General features: G+C 51.4%; 1 protein-coding gene across 4 annotated transcripts in view; it reads left to right on the forward strand.

The window, feature by feature from the left end:
* LOC139186855 (maestro heat-like repeat family member 5) overlaps positions 1 to 14,856 on the forward strand; it is a 60,778-nt gene that overhangs the window by 5,833 nt on the left and 40,089 nt on the right. For all 4 annotated transcript variants that reach the window (XM_070802351.1, XM_070802354.1, XM_070802353.1 and 1 more), the window contains exons 3-9: positions 960 to 1,105; positions 1,715 to 1,843; positions 4,131 to 4,290; positions 5,755 to 5,807; positions 13,269 to 13,376; positions 13,658 to 13,774; positions 14,624 to 14,743. In XM_070802351.1, the coding sequence (XP_070658452.1) occupies positions 960 to 1,105; positions 1,715 to 1,843; positions 4,131 to 4,290; positions 5,755 to 5,807; positions 13,269 to 13,376; positions 13,658 to 13,774; positions 14,624 to 14,743 (833 nt within the window). The remainder of the gene's footprint in view (positions 1 to 959; positions 1,106 to 1,714; positions 1,844 to 4,130; positions 4,291 to 5,754; positions 5,808 to 13,268; positions 13,377 to 13,657; positions 13,775 to 14,623; positions 14,744 to 14,856) is intronic.

The raw sequence follows: 14,856 nt of genomic DNA on the forward strand, positions 1-14,856 counted from the left end.
TCACACCCTAGAACCTCAACTCACACCTGGCCCTCTCACTGGAATGCTTATCCCCTCCTTCAAAGGATGACCTGCCTTCATCCTTGTAGGCAAAGCTAAAATGCCACCCTCTCTGGGAAGCCAGTCCTGACTGCCTTTCTGTCTTAGGATTCATCACCCCTCCACTCTCTGTGTGCCCAGGGCCTTTTAGACAACTTCCCCACAGAAAGTCTGCTGATACTGGGTAGGGCTCTCCTGGGCTGGAGGCTCCTTCAGAACAGAGCCGGGCCCTGACTCCCCTTGGAGCCACGCACATAGTCTTACAATAAAAGAACACCACTGAATGTTGGGTGACTGGATGGAGGATGAAGCGGTGAGGAAAGAACAGATGGAGGGATGGAGGGATGAATGCTTAATTTATCAACAGATAAATTAAGGGTGGGTGGATGGGTAGATGAATTTTTAAATGGGTGAATGGTGAGTAGATGGATGGATAGATGGATTTAGGAATGGAAGGTCGGATGGACCGAAGGTGGATAGATGGATAAATTTATTCATGGATGGACTGATGAATGAGCATAAGGATGAGCAGGCAGGTGGGTGGACCGGTGGATTGATGGATAGAAAGACATGGATAAATGGGTGCATGGACAGATCGACGGACACATGGATGACAGACGAATGGGTAAATGGATGGGTGAAAAGGAGTGAACCGATGAATGGATCGAGTACTGCACGAGCGAGCGAGAATGCATTCCCTGCTTGCTTTCTTGCTTCTGATCTTCCCTTGAACCTCAGAAGGACGGGCAGAGCGGTTAGGAGCCCCAGGATCGCCCAGTGTGTCCCCAGCCGAGCCCCGCCCCGCCCCGCCCCGCCCCTGCCCACCCAGCCCACCCCGCCCCGCCCCTCCCCTGCCCGCCCAGCCCTGCGGGTGCACCGTGGCCCCCACGGCGCACCCACCCTCACTCCTTCTACCTCAGCCATCTGCTTCAAGCTGCTCCGGGACCTCAGTGGTTCAGACTCCCTCCACCTGAGATACATCATCAAGAAAATCAAGAGCATGGCGCACGGGGCCCCCAACCTGGTGCTAGAAACCATCCACGACTACTTTGTAAACAACCAGCAGGTGGGAGCTGTTAGGGCTCTTCAGGGCGGGCGTGGGGAGGGGAGGGCAGGGCTAGACCCAAAGCAGGTTCAGACCTTGGTTCCTCCGGACAGCAGAGCCGTTATTTGGGGCAAGTCAGTCTCCCCATGTGTCCAGCGAGCCAGCAGGGGGTGGGTGGAAACTAGACCAACATGTGTGGATCATCCTCTGAACAGTCTCTATAGACTATCATGATTCTCAGAGATGAGAACGCTGAAACTTAGAGGAGGGAAGTAATTCGCCTAAAGTCACAGGGGAGGGATGATTGGGTGGATGATTAGGGTTAAGCTCTATCTGGATTTTTTAATGAATGGATAGATAAAAGAATAAATGGATGAACTGGTAGAATGCTCTTTAGACCCCCTGGTAGTTACCTGAGGATGGGGACAAGTGTTTATTCATCTGTGTCTGCAGAACCTAGTTCAGGGCTGTTCACAGCGGTGTTGCTGCATGGATGACCAAATGTGTCCACTATGCTATCTCCTCGCTGGCCTCTTTACGCGCCGCCCCCTAACTGCTGCTCCCACGGCGACTCCCCACTTAATCAGACCCAACTTGTCCCTGAGCCGGTGTCCACCCTGCCACCCACAGATCTCCACCCGGCACAAGTTCCGGCTCTTCCACGTCCTAGGGGCAGTCATTGGAGCCACTGAGTCCCTGGAGGAGACCTGGGAGAAGTCCTTCATGCAGCTGGCCCTGGAGAACATGATCAAGTCCACGGTGAGTCTCCCCCACCACCCACCCCCAGCAAATAGGCCATTCCGCAAAGGCTTCTGAGGTGCAGGCAGCTGCCCCGGGGACCCAAAGGGTGCTGGCAATGCCCAGCCTTGTGGCTGACCAAGCGATTCTGCCCATTTTCTCATTTTCTTACCACCAGCCCCTTCAGAGGGACAGCCTCATGCACTCACTTTACAGCAGAGAAAGGTGAGTCTCAGAGAGTTCTTGGCTGGTCTGTGCGTCCCACCCGCTCCCCAGGCAGTACCTCAGCCCTTGGCTGCCTGGCTCTGGGTCCCCGCCTATTGAAGACCACAGGCTTGGACCTGGACCGCACATCCTCCAGCAGGTGGGGGCAGGCGCTTCTCTGGGTGCACAAACTGGTCCAGGACTCACAGGGAGAGCAAGTGCCTCCTGGCGCCTCCATCCTGCATGACGCCCAGCACATGCCTGGCTCCATTTTAGCCTCTGCTGTGTGGTCCTGCATCCTTTCAGTCCAGCTGCTTGGGTCCTTTGCTTCTGGAAGACGCTTCCCTGATTCCCCAGGACATCGTCCCCTGTGTTGCTCTGTACTAGGCTTCAGGAACGCCTGACTCTCAGACCCAGAGCTCTCCATAGTTCCCCATACTCTCATCCCACCTCTCTTTTTCCACCTCTCTGTCCTTCATTCTCCTCTCTGAGGAGCCATCATCTTCCAAATCTTTGACTGCATTTTCTATGCATATCCATGAGCCTTTAACTTTCAAGAGATCTTGGTCTTTGTCCTCAGAAAGTTCCCATTTCATCCTGTTAATAGCTTCACAGATGCAGTGTCTTCTCTTATCTCTCAGGATATTAAAGGGACTGTTTTGCTTCCAGTTTTCTCTCTCTGTTTGGCCTCTCTTTCCTCTGAGTAGCTTTTCTCTGGGTTTCATCAGGTTTGTGGTTGTGGCTATGGTTTTGATCCCTCCCATATCCATGGCCTTCTCTGTGTGGCCATCTGCCTGTGCTCAGGAGCTGCTGAGGTGCTCTGGGCACACAGGTGGGTGATGAGATTGGGGGTCCACCACAGAGTTACGAGGTGAGCCCTCTACTGTCCTCCACATGTCCCTTGTCCCCATATCAGCACCTCAGTGACGTTCCTCTCGGGCCATCCAGATCTCCCAGGGAAGACCTGATCTGGGGCTCAGCCCCGCGTAGCAGAGTGGAGAACCTGACCCAGGAAGTGTCTGTCCCCTGCACTCGCAGGCCTGGCCTCCCCCGCCAGAGACCCTCAGCCTGGCCTCTCCAGAGACCCTGTGGGTGTGCAGGGTGGGGATCTGGGCGCTTGACTACTTTGCACACAATCCACCCTCTCCCCGGCCTCCCTAGCTGTAAGCATCTGGGAGACACATGCCCCAGGATTTCTACCAGACCATGTGTGGTGTCGGTGGAGGCCGGTTCTCAGCTTGCCCTACCTCCAGCTTAGGGCTCAGCCCAGTTACCTCACCCAGAGGGGTGGCTATCACCCTCGGTAAAACCCTCCTAAATGTAGAGTACTTGAGGTCTTTTCCTGAAAGAGCAAAATCAGATTCAACCCACCATCTTAACAAGAATCCCTCATAATCACCCTTTCAACAAATCATAAATGATATAACGATTTCACTTGATGACTCAGACAGCACTGAGAAAAGCCCTGGGTGTGGCAACACAGCGCCGGACAGTCTGAGGCTGCCCCTCGAGTAGAGCATGGTGGGCCTGGCTGGGGTGCAGGGAGGGTGAAGGGGCTGGCCAGCTGGGCCTCTGCCCCCGAGACGCTGACACTGACTCCTCAGGCCAGAGATCTCGGGACCGAAGCAGAGACTCTGTTTCTGAATCCCTGATGGTTAAGACTCCAAGGCTGTGATGTTGTCCTAAGCTCTCAGGAGTTCCGGAAAGAGGTGACATCAAGTAGAGCCTTCAGGATGCATGTCTAGAGTGTAGGTGTTGGAGCGAGCTTTCAAAATGGACTAGCGTTTGGATAGACAGGACGAGTGGGCACTGTGTTCCAGGTGGGAGACACAGCATATGTGCAAAGGCTCAGCAGCACGGATAATGACGATGGGTTTCTGGACCAGGAAGAGGCCCAGGGATGTGGACATTCACGTGTGATCCTGAGCCCTGGGGACGAGCCTCACCTTCACCCGCCCGCTCTGCGAGTTGGGCTTCCTCAGCCTCAGTTTTCCATCCAAAACCTGGGTTGACAGTAGCTGTCTTGCCCACCAAACCAGACCCTGTGTGTGAGATGTCAAGGCTCCATCTGACCACCCACTCTTCCTTTCTGCCCCCCGCCAAGGAGCTGGAGGAGGCCTACCAGGACGCGGCCAGCAACGTGCTGGTGGCCATCTGCAGGCACTCGTGGCAGGTGGTGGCCCGGCACCTGGAGACTGAGGTCCTGTCGGGCGTCTTCCCGCACCGCAGTCTCTTCTACGTGATGGGCATCATGACCTCTGATGGTATGTCCTGCCCTCAGGGCCTGGGCCCAGCCACCCTCTGTCCGCAGTCTAGCAGGGGGCGGGGCAGGCCGTGAAGAGAGCAGGAGGGGGCCGGCAGGGCTGCTGACCTGTGGGACATACTCGGGACTGAGCATCAGCTGCACAACAGGGAAGCCAGCCAGACGGCCCCAAGCTGCGGCCCGGACACCCCCACGGCATCTGTGCTGCCCGTCTCGACGAGGCCACGCTCCTGCCCTCAGCATTTCAGCTGCCCACCTGGACACAACCAGGGCAGAGCAAGGAGGTTCCAGGAGGAAGGGCTGCCCTGCCGTGGTCTGTTGGTTCCCAGCAGACAGACAGGCCGAGCTCACAGAGACTGTGCAACAGGCCTGGGCACCCAGCTGCATGTCACAGGCCCGGGAGGTCCATATTTCTGTGCCTCCTCTGTAGCTGCTGCCTCTGAGCCACTGGAAGGGCCACCTTGGATAGTGGGGGGTCTCTGAGGACCCCTGGGGAGGACTCATGTGGGGAGGTCTTACCAGGATGAGGCTCAGCTAACACTCTTTGAGTTCCTGTCATGTGCCCGGCTCTGCCATCACAAGCTCACAGCCTCACCAGGGAGGCAAACTCCACCTCTCATTCATTCATTCACAAGCATGAGCTGAGCTCACTGCTGCCCAGCTGTGGGGGTACTTCTGCCCTGGTGGCCATCAGGGAGGACTTCCCAGAGGAGGCAGCCAACTCTGAGCCATGCCTTGCATGCCATGAGTAGGGGTTGGAGGAGGAAATGGTGTGAGCACACCCCGGGGCCTTAGGGAGGAGCTAGTCAACAGCCTCAGCCCGAGAGTTGAGGTAGGGGGAGAAATGGGTGTGGCGGTTCTGCTGTCTCCAGGGCGACCCAGAGGGGAGGCCTCAGAGGCTGTGCTTGGGAAGAAGGCTGGGAGGAGGCAGGCGTTAGCTTGGCTCGGCTTTGCACCCCTCCCCTGGAGCTGACAGGCTGGGTGGAGGTCCCTCTGTGCCTTGGGTCACCTCTGAGATCCCCCCAGAGCATTCCCTGAAGTGGCCCCTCTTTCTGAGGTTGGGTTTCCAGCCTCAAGCATAAAGGCTTTCCAGCGCCCCAGTGTGCCCTTCCCTGGGCTTTGTTTTCCCACCGTTGAGGAGACCCAAGCACGTCCCAGGGGACCATGCCCAGAGGGAGCCCTCTGTACCACTGTCTGAGCCTGAGGCCCAGAGAGGGAAGTTAACCCACCTGAGGTCACACAGGATGGATGGCAGGACCACGACTCCAGCCCAGCGCTCTGGACACCCAAGTCCAGCTCACTATCCTTGGAGCTCACCTCCCCCAAGGAGCCAGACAAACACAGGACAATGTAGTCCTGACTCAGTCATGTCCAAGGGATGGGGGAGATGGAGCCCAAGACCCAGCCCCAGCCGTGGACACAGGACCTGGCCTCTAGTGACCACCACCTCCACTCTCTCCCTCAGAGACTCTCTTCAAGGAGGGAGAGAAGGCTGGCTGGGAAGAGCAGCTGGCCAAGGTAGGGAGGGAGCCCAGCCACGGGGGCCTTCTGCAGGGATGATGGGGGGCGAGGGTGGGCACCCACTCAGCCCTGGGAGGGTGGAGGAGGCTCAGGATGGGAGGCGGAGGGCGGGCAAGGCTGGTACCGAGGAGCAGCAGGGTCCCTGGGGGTCAGGACGTGAACTTGTCTCTAGACACCTGGCACAGAGCAAGTGTCCAGCGCACACAAGGCCCTTCTCGCCACACAAGGCCCTTCCCGCCCGTCCTGGGATCTGGGTCCATGGCTGAGGGGCCCAGAGAGGATGCGGAGGCCAGACGGGAGAGCAGAGGGGCGAGGAGGAGGGCGGTGGGGACTGAGGTTGTCACAGCGAGGACGGGTGTCACGCTGCTCCCACTCCAACCACACACCACGTGGCTGGGAGAAGGGACGTTGGGCCCTGGCAGGCCTGGATTCAAGTCCAGATTCAGCCAACCACAGCTGTGTGTGCTGGGTGCCTACTTTGCCTCTCTGTACCTTATTTCCTCCTCTATCAAATGGGGGTGAAAGTGCCAACCTCCAGCGCTTGCTGTGAAATGACAGGAAGTGATCTACATGGGGTCTGGCACTGGGCGTGACAGACAGGAAGCCCTCACTCACTGCATTAGTTATTATTATCATATAGTACCAGCACAACAGTTGTAATTAAGTAGCATTTAGTGGAAATAACACCGCTAGCAGCAGCAATACAGGTAATTAATAGAAAAATAAGACAGAAAATCACTAAGTACATAGAAGACTTCAACAACATAATTAACCAAATTGATCTAATTGACGTTCTTTTCAAATGTAAATGGAACATTCACCAAGACAGATCGCTTGCTGGGCCATATATCAGGTTTCAATAAATTTAAAAGGACTGAAATCAAACGGAGCACATTCTCTGCCCAGAACGTCAATTAGAGATCAATACCAAAAATATGTCTGGAGAAATTCCAAATATTTGGAAATTAGACAACACTCTTTTAAGTAACCCACAAGCCGTAGAAGAAATCACAAGGATAATTAGAAAATATTTTGAAATGAATGGTAAAGAAAGCACAATATGAAAATTTGGAAATTTGGGGGACTCAACAAAAAACAATGCTTAGAAGAAAATTATATTTGTAGTGCCCATATTAGAAAAGAAAAAAGATAAAATCTATCATCTAAACTCCATTTTAAGAAGCCATTCCCCAAAGTGCAAACTAAGCCCAAAGTAGAAGAAAGAAAATAATAAAAAGTAGAGGAAAAATCAAATTTTTTTAAATGGACAAACAATAGAGAGTGAATAAAACCAAAAGTGGGTTTTTCAAAAATATTAATAAAATGATAAGCTCTTTGATAAGCTGATCAAGAAAATAAAAAATATTCATTATCAGTAAAGGTGGAATATCAGTGAACAACCTTTAAACATCTGGAGAATGTTTGGGTAATAAAATATGATTCCAATAAATTAGGCAATTTAGATTGAATAAACACATTCCCTAGAAAACACAAACCACAGAACTGACAAGAGAAGAAACAGAGGATCTGAGTAGCCCTGGATAAAAGAAATTGGCGTCATATTTTATAAACCTTCCCACAGGCTTCGCTGGTTAATTCTATCACAAGTTAAAGTGTCAGTTGCTCAGTCGTGTCTGACTCTTTGGGACCCCACGGACTGTAGCCTGCCAGGCTCCTCTGTCCACGGGATTCTCCAGGCAAGAATACTGAAGTTGGTTGCCATTCCCTTCTCCAGAGCATCTTCAACCCAGGGATTCAACCTGGGTCTCCTGCTTTGCCGACAGATTCTCTACCGTCTGAGCCACCAGGGAAGCCCATCACAATTTAATGCAGAAATAATACCAACTCTGTCCAAATTCTCTCAGAAAATAGAGGAAGAAGGAACACTCTTGAAACCATCTGATGGGGCCAGCACAACTCCAACACCAAAGCTGGAAGAAAACATATTACAAGAAAGCTACAGACCAATATCTTTTATGAGGATGAATTCAAAAATATTTAGCAAAAGATTAGCAAGAAAAATCTGCATTTTTGTTCACCCACCTGGAATCTCTCACATCCCAGCCCTTTGGGGTTTTTACAGAGACCTTGTTAATATGTGTGATTCACGAAACCGCCGACGGCTGATAATGAAAGTCCACCTGTCGCCCTCTCTGAAGGTGCAGAGGTGGGTCAGAGTTCCAACCATCGATCCAGGATGGGTTCTCCTGGCAACTCGCCCTCATCCTGGGTGGAGAGCCAGGGGCTTTCCAGAAGTGGAACCAGGCTTCTTGTGAACAACAAAAGACCTTTACTGCTCTCATCACTTAGGAAAGGGTTTCAGAAGCTCTGTGCCAGAAGAAGATGAAGACCACGTGTATATTTTTATCATAAGTCCCAGCGTCACATTGAGGAAGGCCCTTCACAGAGCAGGAATAGGAGGGAACGATCGTCTGTGGAAGCCCAGCCACTCACACACCTAATGATGAGTGAGTGACGCCTTCCCACTGAGATCAGAATGAGGCAAAGAGGCCCACAGTCTCCACTTCCGGTCAATATTGCACTGAAGTCCTAACCAGGGCAGTAAGCTAAGAGACAGGTGAAAACAGATGTACGGATTACAGTGGAAAATGAAAAACTTTCTTTGCAGACAACATAATTGCATACACAGAAAATCTCAGTTTTTTAAATTCTGGAACTATTAATTACTAATAATTGAATTTAGCAAGATCTCAGGATATAGAATCAATATGCAAATGTCAACTGAATTTCTGTGTACTAACAATAAACAATTGGAAAATAAACTTCTAAAAAACTATGATGCAGTCACATTTAAAACATGAAAGACTCAGACAAATTTAACAAAATATGGGCAAGATCTTTACAAAACACTGCAAAAAGAAATTAAATAAAACCTAAATAAATGCAGATAAATGATCATGGATAACAAGAGTCAATAATGTTAAGATGTCGATTCTAAAAATTGATTTGTGTATTGCCAGTGTGATGCCAACCAACTTCATTATAGAATTAAATAAAATCTATAATTTAAAATTTTATATGGAAATTTCAAAAGACCTAGAATAGCCAGAACAATCTTGAAAAAGAGCATAATTACAAGAATTACACTAGCTGACTTCAAGATTTCCTATATAGCTACAATCAACAAGATAGTGAGAATTGACAGAGATAGAATAGAATCGCCAACATAAAACCACACTTACGTGATCGATTACTTTTTTATTAATGGTACCAAAGCAATTCAATAGGGAAGGTCTTTTAAACAAATGGCTCTGCAACAATCACCGATCTGGGGGGTAAAAAGGAACTTTAATGCCTGCCTCAAACCATTCACAAAAGTTAATTTGAGATGGGCCCAAGGCCTAAATATTAAAAAACAAAAAGCTTCTTGAGGAAAACACAGGGGCAGGTAAATATTTCTTGGAACCCAGAAATCACTCAGCATAAAAAAATTTTTAAATGGATGAATTGGATTCTATCTGAATTAAAGCTTCTGCTCATCCCACAATACTATGAGGAAAGTGAAAAAGGGGAAATCAGAGACACAAAGAAAATATTCACGAGACATATCTCTGACAAGAGATTGTATCCAGAATAAACGAAGAACTCTTCCAAAAATCAGGGAGAAAAGACTAACAGCCCAACTGCAAAAGTGAACAGAAGATTTAAGTAGGCATGTCACAGAGGAAGGCAGATGAATGACCAAAAGCCAAAGACACAACCGTCAGCATCTTGAATCCTCAGGGAAATGTCAGTTAACATCCGGGAGCAGCCTCTACGCACCCACGGACAGACCTCATAGGAGAAAGAAAGGCTCAGCCAAATGCTGGTGGGGAAGTGCCCGCTGTAGGTGGGATGGGGAAACCTGCTTGGAAAACTGGCATTTTCTTATACAGTTAGGACTCGGGAGTTCTACTTTTAGGTACTAACCCCAGAGACACGAAACACTCATACACAAAATTACGCACAGAAGCATGTTCCCGGCAGCCTTATTCCTAAGAGCCTCAGACTAGGAACAACCTGTACTAGGCAGACTCATCCCCTCCCAAAGACCTGAAATCAATTACTTACTCACCCACCGAGGAAACTGGAGAAAGGAGAGCGAGTTACACTGAAGCTGAGCAGCAGAAATAACAAAAGTCAGAGCAGAAATAGAGGCGTCAACTTGAACAAGCGTGCAACAGCACGGCGAATCTCAAACACACACTGAGGGAAAAACACCAGACACAGGGCTTCCCCGATGGGTCCGGTGGTTAAGAATGGCCTCGCAATGCAAGGGACATTGGTTTGATCCCTGGTCCGGGAAGATTCCACATGCCTCCTCTCTGGAGCCGGCGAGCCGTAGCTATGGAATGAAGCCCAAGCTCCTAGAGCCCGAGCCCCGCAAGCAGAGAAACCACTGTGGTGAGAAGCTCGTGAGCCACAATTAAGAGGAGCCCTCAGCTAGAGAAAGCCCGCTCGCAGCGGCGAAGACCACAGCCAAAAAATGAATCAACATGTCTCTTTAAGAAACATCAGACACATAAAAGCACACACACACGATTCCAGTCGTACGAAATTCTAGAAGAGGCAAAATTAACCTTATGGCAGGAGAACTAAATCAAACGGGCCTTGTGGGGATGGAGATTAACTAGGAGTGAGCACGAGAGAGCTTTCTGGGGCAGTCAGAAATGGTCCAGATATTGACGGGGTGAGACATTACTTTGCCGACAAAGGTCCGTCTAGTCAAAGCTATGGGTTTTTCCAGTAGTCATGTATGGATATGAGAGATGGACCATAAAGCTGAGCGCCGAAGAATTGAAGCTTTTGAACTGTGGTGTTGGAGAAGACTCCTGAGAGTCCCTTGGATTGCAGGGAGAGCCAACAAGTCCATCCTAAAGGAAATCAGTCCTGGATATTCATGGGAAGGACTGATGCTGAAGCTGAAGCTTCAATACTTTGGCCACCTGATCCGAAGAACGGACTCATTGGAAAAGACCCTGATGCTGGGCAAGATTGAAGGCAGGAGGAGAAGGGGGCAACAGAGGATGAGATGGTTGGATGGCATGACATTTACTTCATGTCCATCGATGACTCGATGGACATGACTTTGGTTTTTTGTTTTTTTTGTTTTTTTTTGGACATGACTTTGAATAAGCTCCGGGAGTTGGTGGTGGACAGGGAATCCTGGCATGCTGCAGTCCACAGGGTCACAAAGAGTCGGACACAACTGAGCGACTGAACTGAACTGAGACATACGTACGTTTGTCAAAATTCATTGCACTACACACTGATGATACACGTGTCTCACTGTACGTTAAATAGACCTCAATATTAAAATATTTTCCAAGCAAGAGTACTGGAGTGGGTGCCATTGCCTTCTCCAATTAAAATATTTAAAGCTTTAAAGAAAATTTTGGAAACAGATGTGTTTCAAATTTCAAAATATTTCAAAATATAAAAAGAAATATGGGGCCCGCCTTATATATTCTGTAAACATTCTTAGCAGGGTCTAGGACTGATGCAGAATCAGATAGATGACTATCTCTGCTACAAAAACATGCAGAATTCACACTAATTCCCATAAATAGTGTTGTAGCAGTTTGGGCTCCGCTTTGGCCACCAAATGCTGGTACATGATGCCATGAAAAAAAGAGACACCGAAGGTTTGGGGGAGGGGACAGAAGCCCCTGGTGCTTCTGGAGAAATTAGAAGCTTCTAGGAGGCTGGGGTTCCCTGGGCATTCAGCAGACACTCGTCCTGTGGGCATATGGGAGAGCCACCCAGGTCTTGCTGCTCCTAGCAAATGGACCAGATGTGGGGCACGACTGAGGCAGACAGGTTCCTCTGGATTCTGCCCTGGTGTGCGTGCATGCTGAATTGCTTCAGTCATGTATCTGACTCTCTGCAACCCTATGGACTGTAGCCCATCAACCTCCTCTGTCCATGGGATTCTCCAGGCAAGAAGGTGTAGGTTGCCATGCCCTTCTCCAGGGAATCTTCCCAACCCAGGGATCAAACCCGCATCTCATGCTTCCTGCATTGGTGGGCTGGTTCTCTACCACCAGCACCACTGGGAAGCCCTGGAGGAGTGGAGCTGGCCAATGTGCAGTGAAAGCATTAGTCACTCAGTCACGTCCCACTCTTTGCCACCCCATGGACTGTAGCCTGCCAGGCTCCTCTGTCCATAGGAATTTCCAGGCAAGAGTACTGGAGTGGGTAGTCATTCCCTTCTCTAGGGGATCTTCCCAACCCAGGGATAGAGCTCAGGTCTTCTGCATTGTAGGCAGATTCTTTACCATCTGAGCCACGAGGGAAGCCCTAGGCTAGAGCAGTTTCCATTTCCAGGTCCAAGGGTGCATCACCAGAGGGGGTGCAGACAGTCCTGCCTGCAGAGGGCGCCCTTGTCTCCGAGTATGGCCCTGCTACTGCTCCTTTAGGGTAGATCCCAGAAACGGAATTAATTGGGGAAATGGATGCATATAAACTATAAATTTTAGTTACCATTGCCCAAACCTGCACTTTAACGTGATCCAATCACCTCCAAAATGTGATGCTTTTACTATTTCTCAATCTTGGCCAAAATGATACATCATCTTTAATTTCCATTTCTTAAATATTAGTAAGGTTGAGTTTGTATATCTCCATTTTTAACTGGATTGTCATCTTTTTCTTATTGGTTTATAAAGTGCTCTTTATCAATGATATTAACTCTTGGCAAAAGATCACAGAAAGAAAAAAAATTACTGTGTCTTTCAACTTAATTTATGGTGATTTGGCTAAACAAACTTCTTGAAATGCTTATCTTCACATTTACCAATCCTTTCTTCTTTTAAGGTATTTGTGTTGGGAGCATAATTAAAAGGAGTCTCTCCATCAGAAAAAAATCTTAGGATCAAAATCTTAGACGACTTGTATTGTGGAAACCAGGAACACTGAAAATAGAGAGGCTGTGTATTTATCATCATAAAATGATGCAATGTTAGGGCTTTTAGGACTTTATGTTTAGAAGGGACTTCTCATTCATTTATTTGATCATTGGTTCATTCATTCCTTCATTCAAAAATACTAAGAGTGTCAACTACTTGTCGGGCACTGTTTTAGGTACTGGGGAGACATCCATGGGGAAACAAGACCAACCTTGCCCCCAGGCACCCACACTCTGGTGCAGCCACCTTGAGGGGACACGCCACTGGGCCTCTATGACAGCCGAGCCCCGGCCCAGCCCTGGGGACATGGTCAGGCTCCTGGTTTCCAGCCCCTCCTTGAGAATCTCCAGGGAGGGGCAGCTTGAAGAATGAGTTTCTCGTCCCCAACAGCGAGCAAACAAGTCAGAGAGCAGGCCCTGGAGCCTCAGGAGAGGGAAGCAGGGAGGAGGACGGGGAGTCAGGACCCCAAGCGGTTAGGGGCGGGCCAGGCTGGGGGAGACTCACAGGGTGGAGACAGAGACCCTCTGCCCGCCCACCTGTCTGCTCACAGATGGCCATCAAGTCGGTGCCGTTTCTGAACAAGGAAGGGTGGTCCAAGGAGCTGCTGGGGGCACTCACGAGGCCCGACCGGACACAGCAGGAGCAGCCCCCGGAGAAGGTGGGCCACCCCCACCCCTGGTGCGCACCGCACAGGCCCAGGAGCTCTGTCCATGGGCCCACGCCCAGCGCAAGCCCCAGGCCCCCGAAAGAAACAGAGGGCGGGGGCCAAGCGGTAGGACTTGCAGCCACACCCTTGACGCTTCACCACCAGGCCAGCGATTGCTGGTCACAAAGCAGAGGGGTGAGGGGGCCTGCACGGGGGAAGTGGCAGCCTGCCCAGTGGACAGGGGTTCAGAGAGGGGGTTCAGGCTCAAGACAGGAAGCTGAATGCTTCCCCAGGCCTTCCTGTTCATCTACTATGGGCTGATGCTTCAAGCCGAAGAGAACGGCACCAACGTCAGGACACACCTGAAAACCCTGCTGGAAACGTCCCACCAGTGGCCCAAGCAGAGGGAGGTAAGGCTGTGGCGGCCACTCAGTGCCAACTGTCTGACCCTGACCACGAGATTAGCCTGAGCCTGGCCACACTCTAGGCCCTGACCTGAGCCCTGACCCTGGTCCCACTCTGAGCCCTGACCTGGTCACACTCTGAGAGCCCTGACCCTGGTCACACTCAGAGCCCTGACCCTGGTCACACTTTGAGCCCTGACTCTGGTCACACTCTGAGCCCTGACCCTGATCTCAGGATTAGCCTGAGCCTGGCCACACTCCAAGCCCGGACCTGAGCCCTGACCCTGGTCACACTCTGAGCCCTGACCCTGGTCACACTCAGAGCCCTGACCCTGGTCACACTTTGAGCCCTGACCCTGGTCACACTCTGAGCCCTGACCCTGGTCTCACACTGAGCCCTGACCCTGGTCACACTCTGAGCCCTGACCCTGGTCCCACACTGAGCCCTGACCCCCATCACACTCTGAGCCCTGACCCCGGTCCCACTCTGAGCCCTGACCCTGGTCCCACTCCAAGCCCATCACAACTGTGTCCTCTTCCTTGTCACCTGGACCCGCATTCTGCACTCCGGCGCAGGGCTTGAGACCTGGGGGTGGGGAGGCAGCAGTAGCAGGGCTCCACAGAGTCACCTCTCCCCCAACCCTACCCTCGCCTCCAGCCCCCATAAAGAGACGCCCCATAATGCTCGGCTCAGATGTGTGTGTCCTCCCAGCCTGGTGGCAGGCAGGTGCCCTGTGCCCTCTGATAAATTCCCTCCCTTCCTGGGCCTCAGTTTCCATACACCCAGGTGAGGGGTAGGCCGGATCCTACCAATCCACGTCAGTGAGCCCTGCCCCCCGCCCCCTGCCCCGACAGGGCATCGCGCTCACCGTGGGGCTGGCCGCCACCCGCCACCTGGACCACGTCTGGGCTGTCCTGGAGCAGTTTGGCCGGAGCACGCCCATCAGGTGGAGCCTGAACAGCTTCTCCCCCAAGGTGCTGGCTCTCCGGCCGCTGGAGGCCTGGACTGCGAACAGGGATGCTGGGCCTCCGTGGGGTGGGGGCTCCTGGGGCTGATTAGGGGGAAAGGCTGTGGGCCACGGCCCCCG

Source organism: Bos indicus, chromosome 14 (assembly GCF_029378745.1).
Source record: "Bos indicus isolate NIAB-ARS_2022 breed Sahiwal x Tharparkar chromosome 14, NIAB-ARS_B.indTharparkar_mat_pri_1.0, whole genome shotgun sequence".
Lineage (NCBI taxonomy): Eukaryota > Metazoa > Chordata > Mammalia > Artiodactyla > Bovidae > Bos > Bos indicus.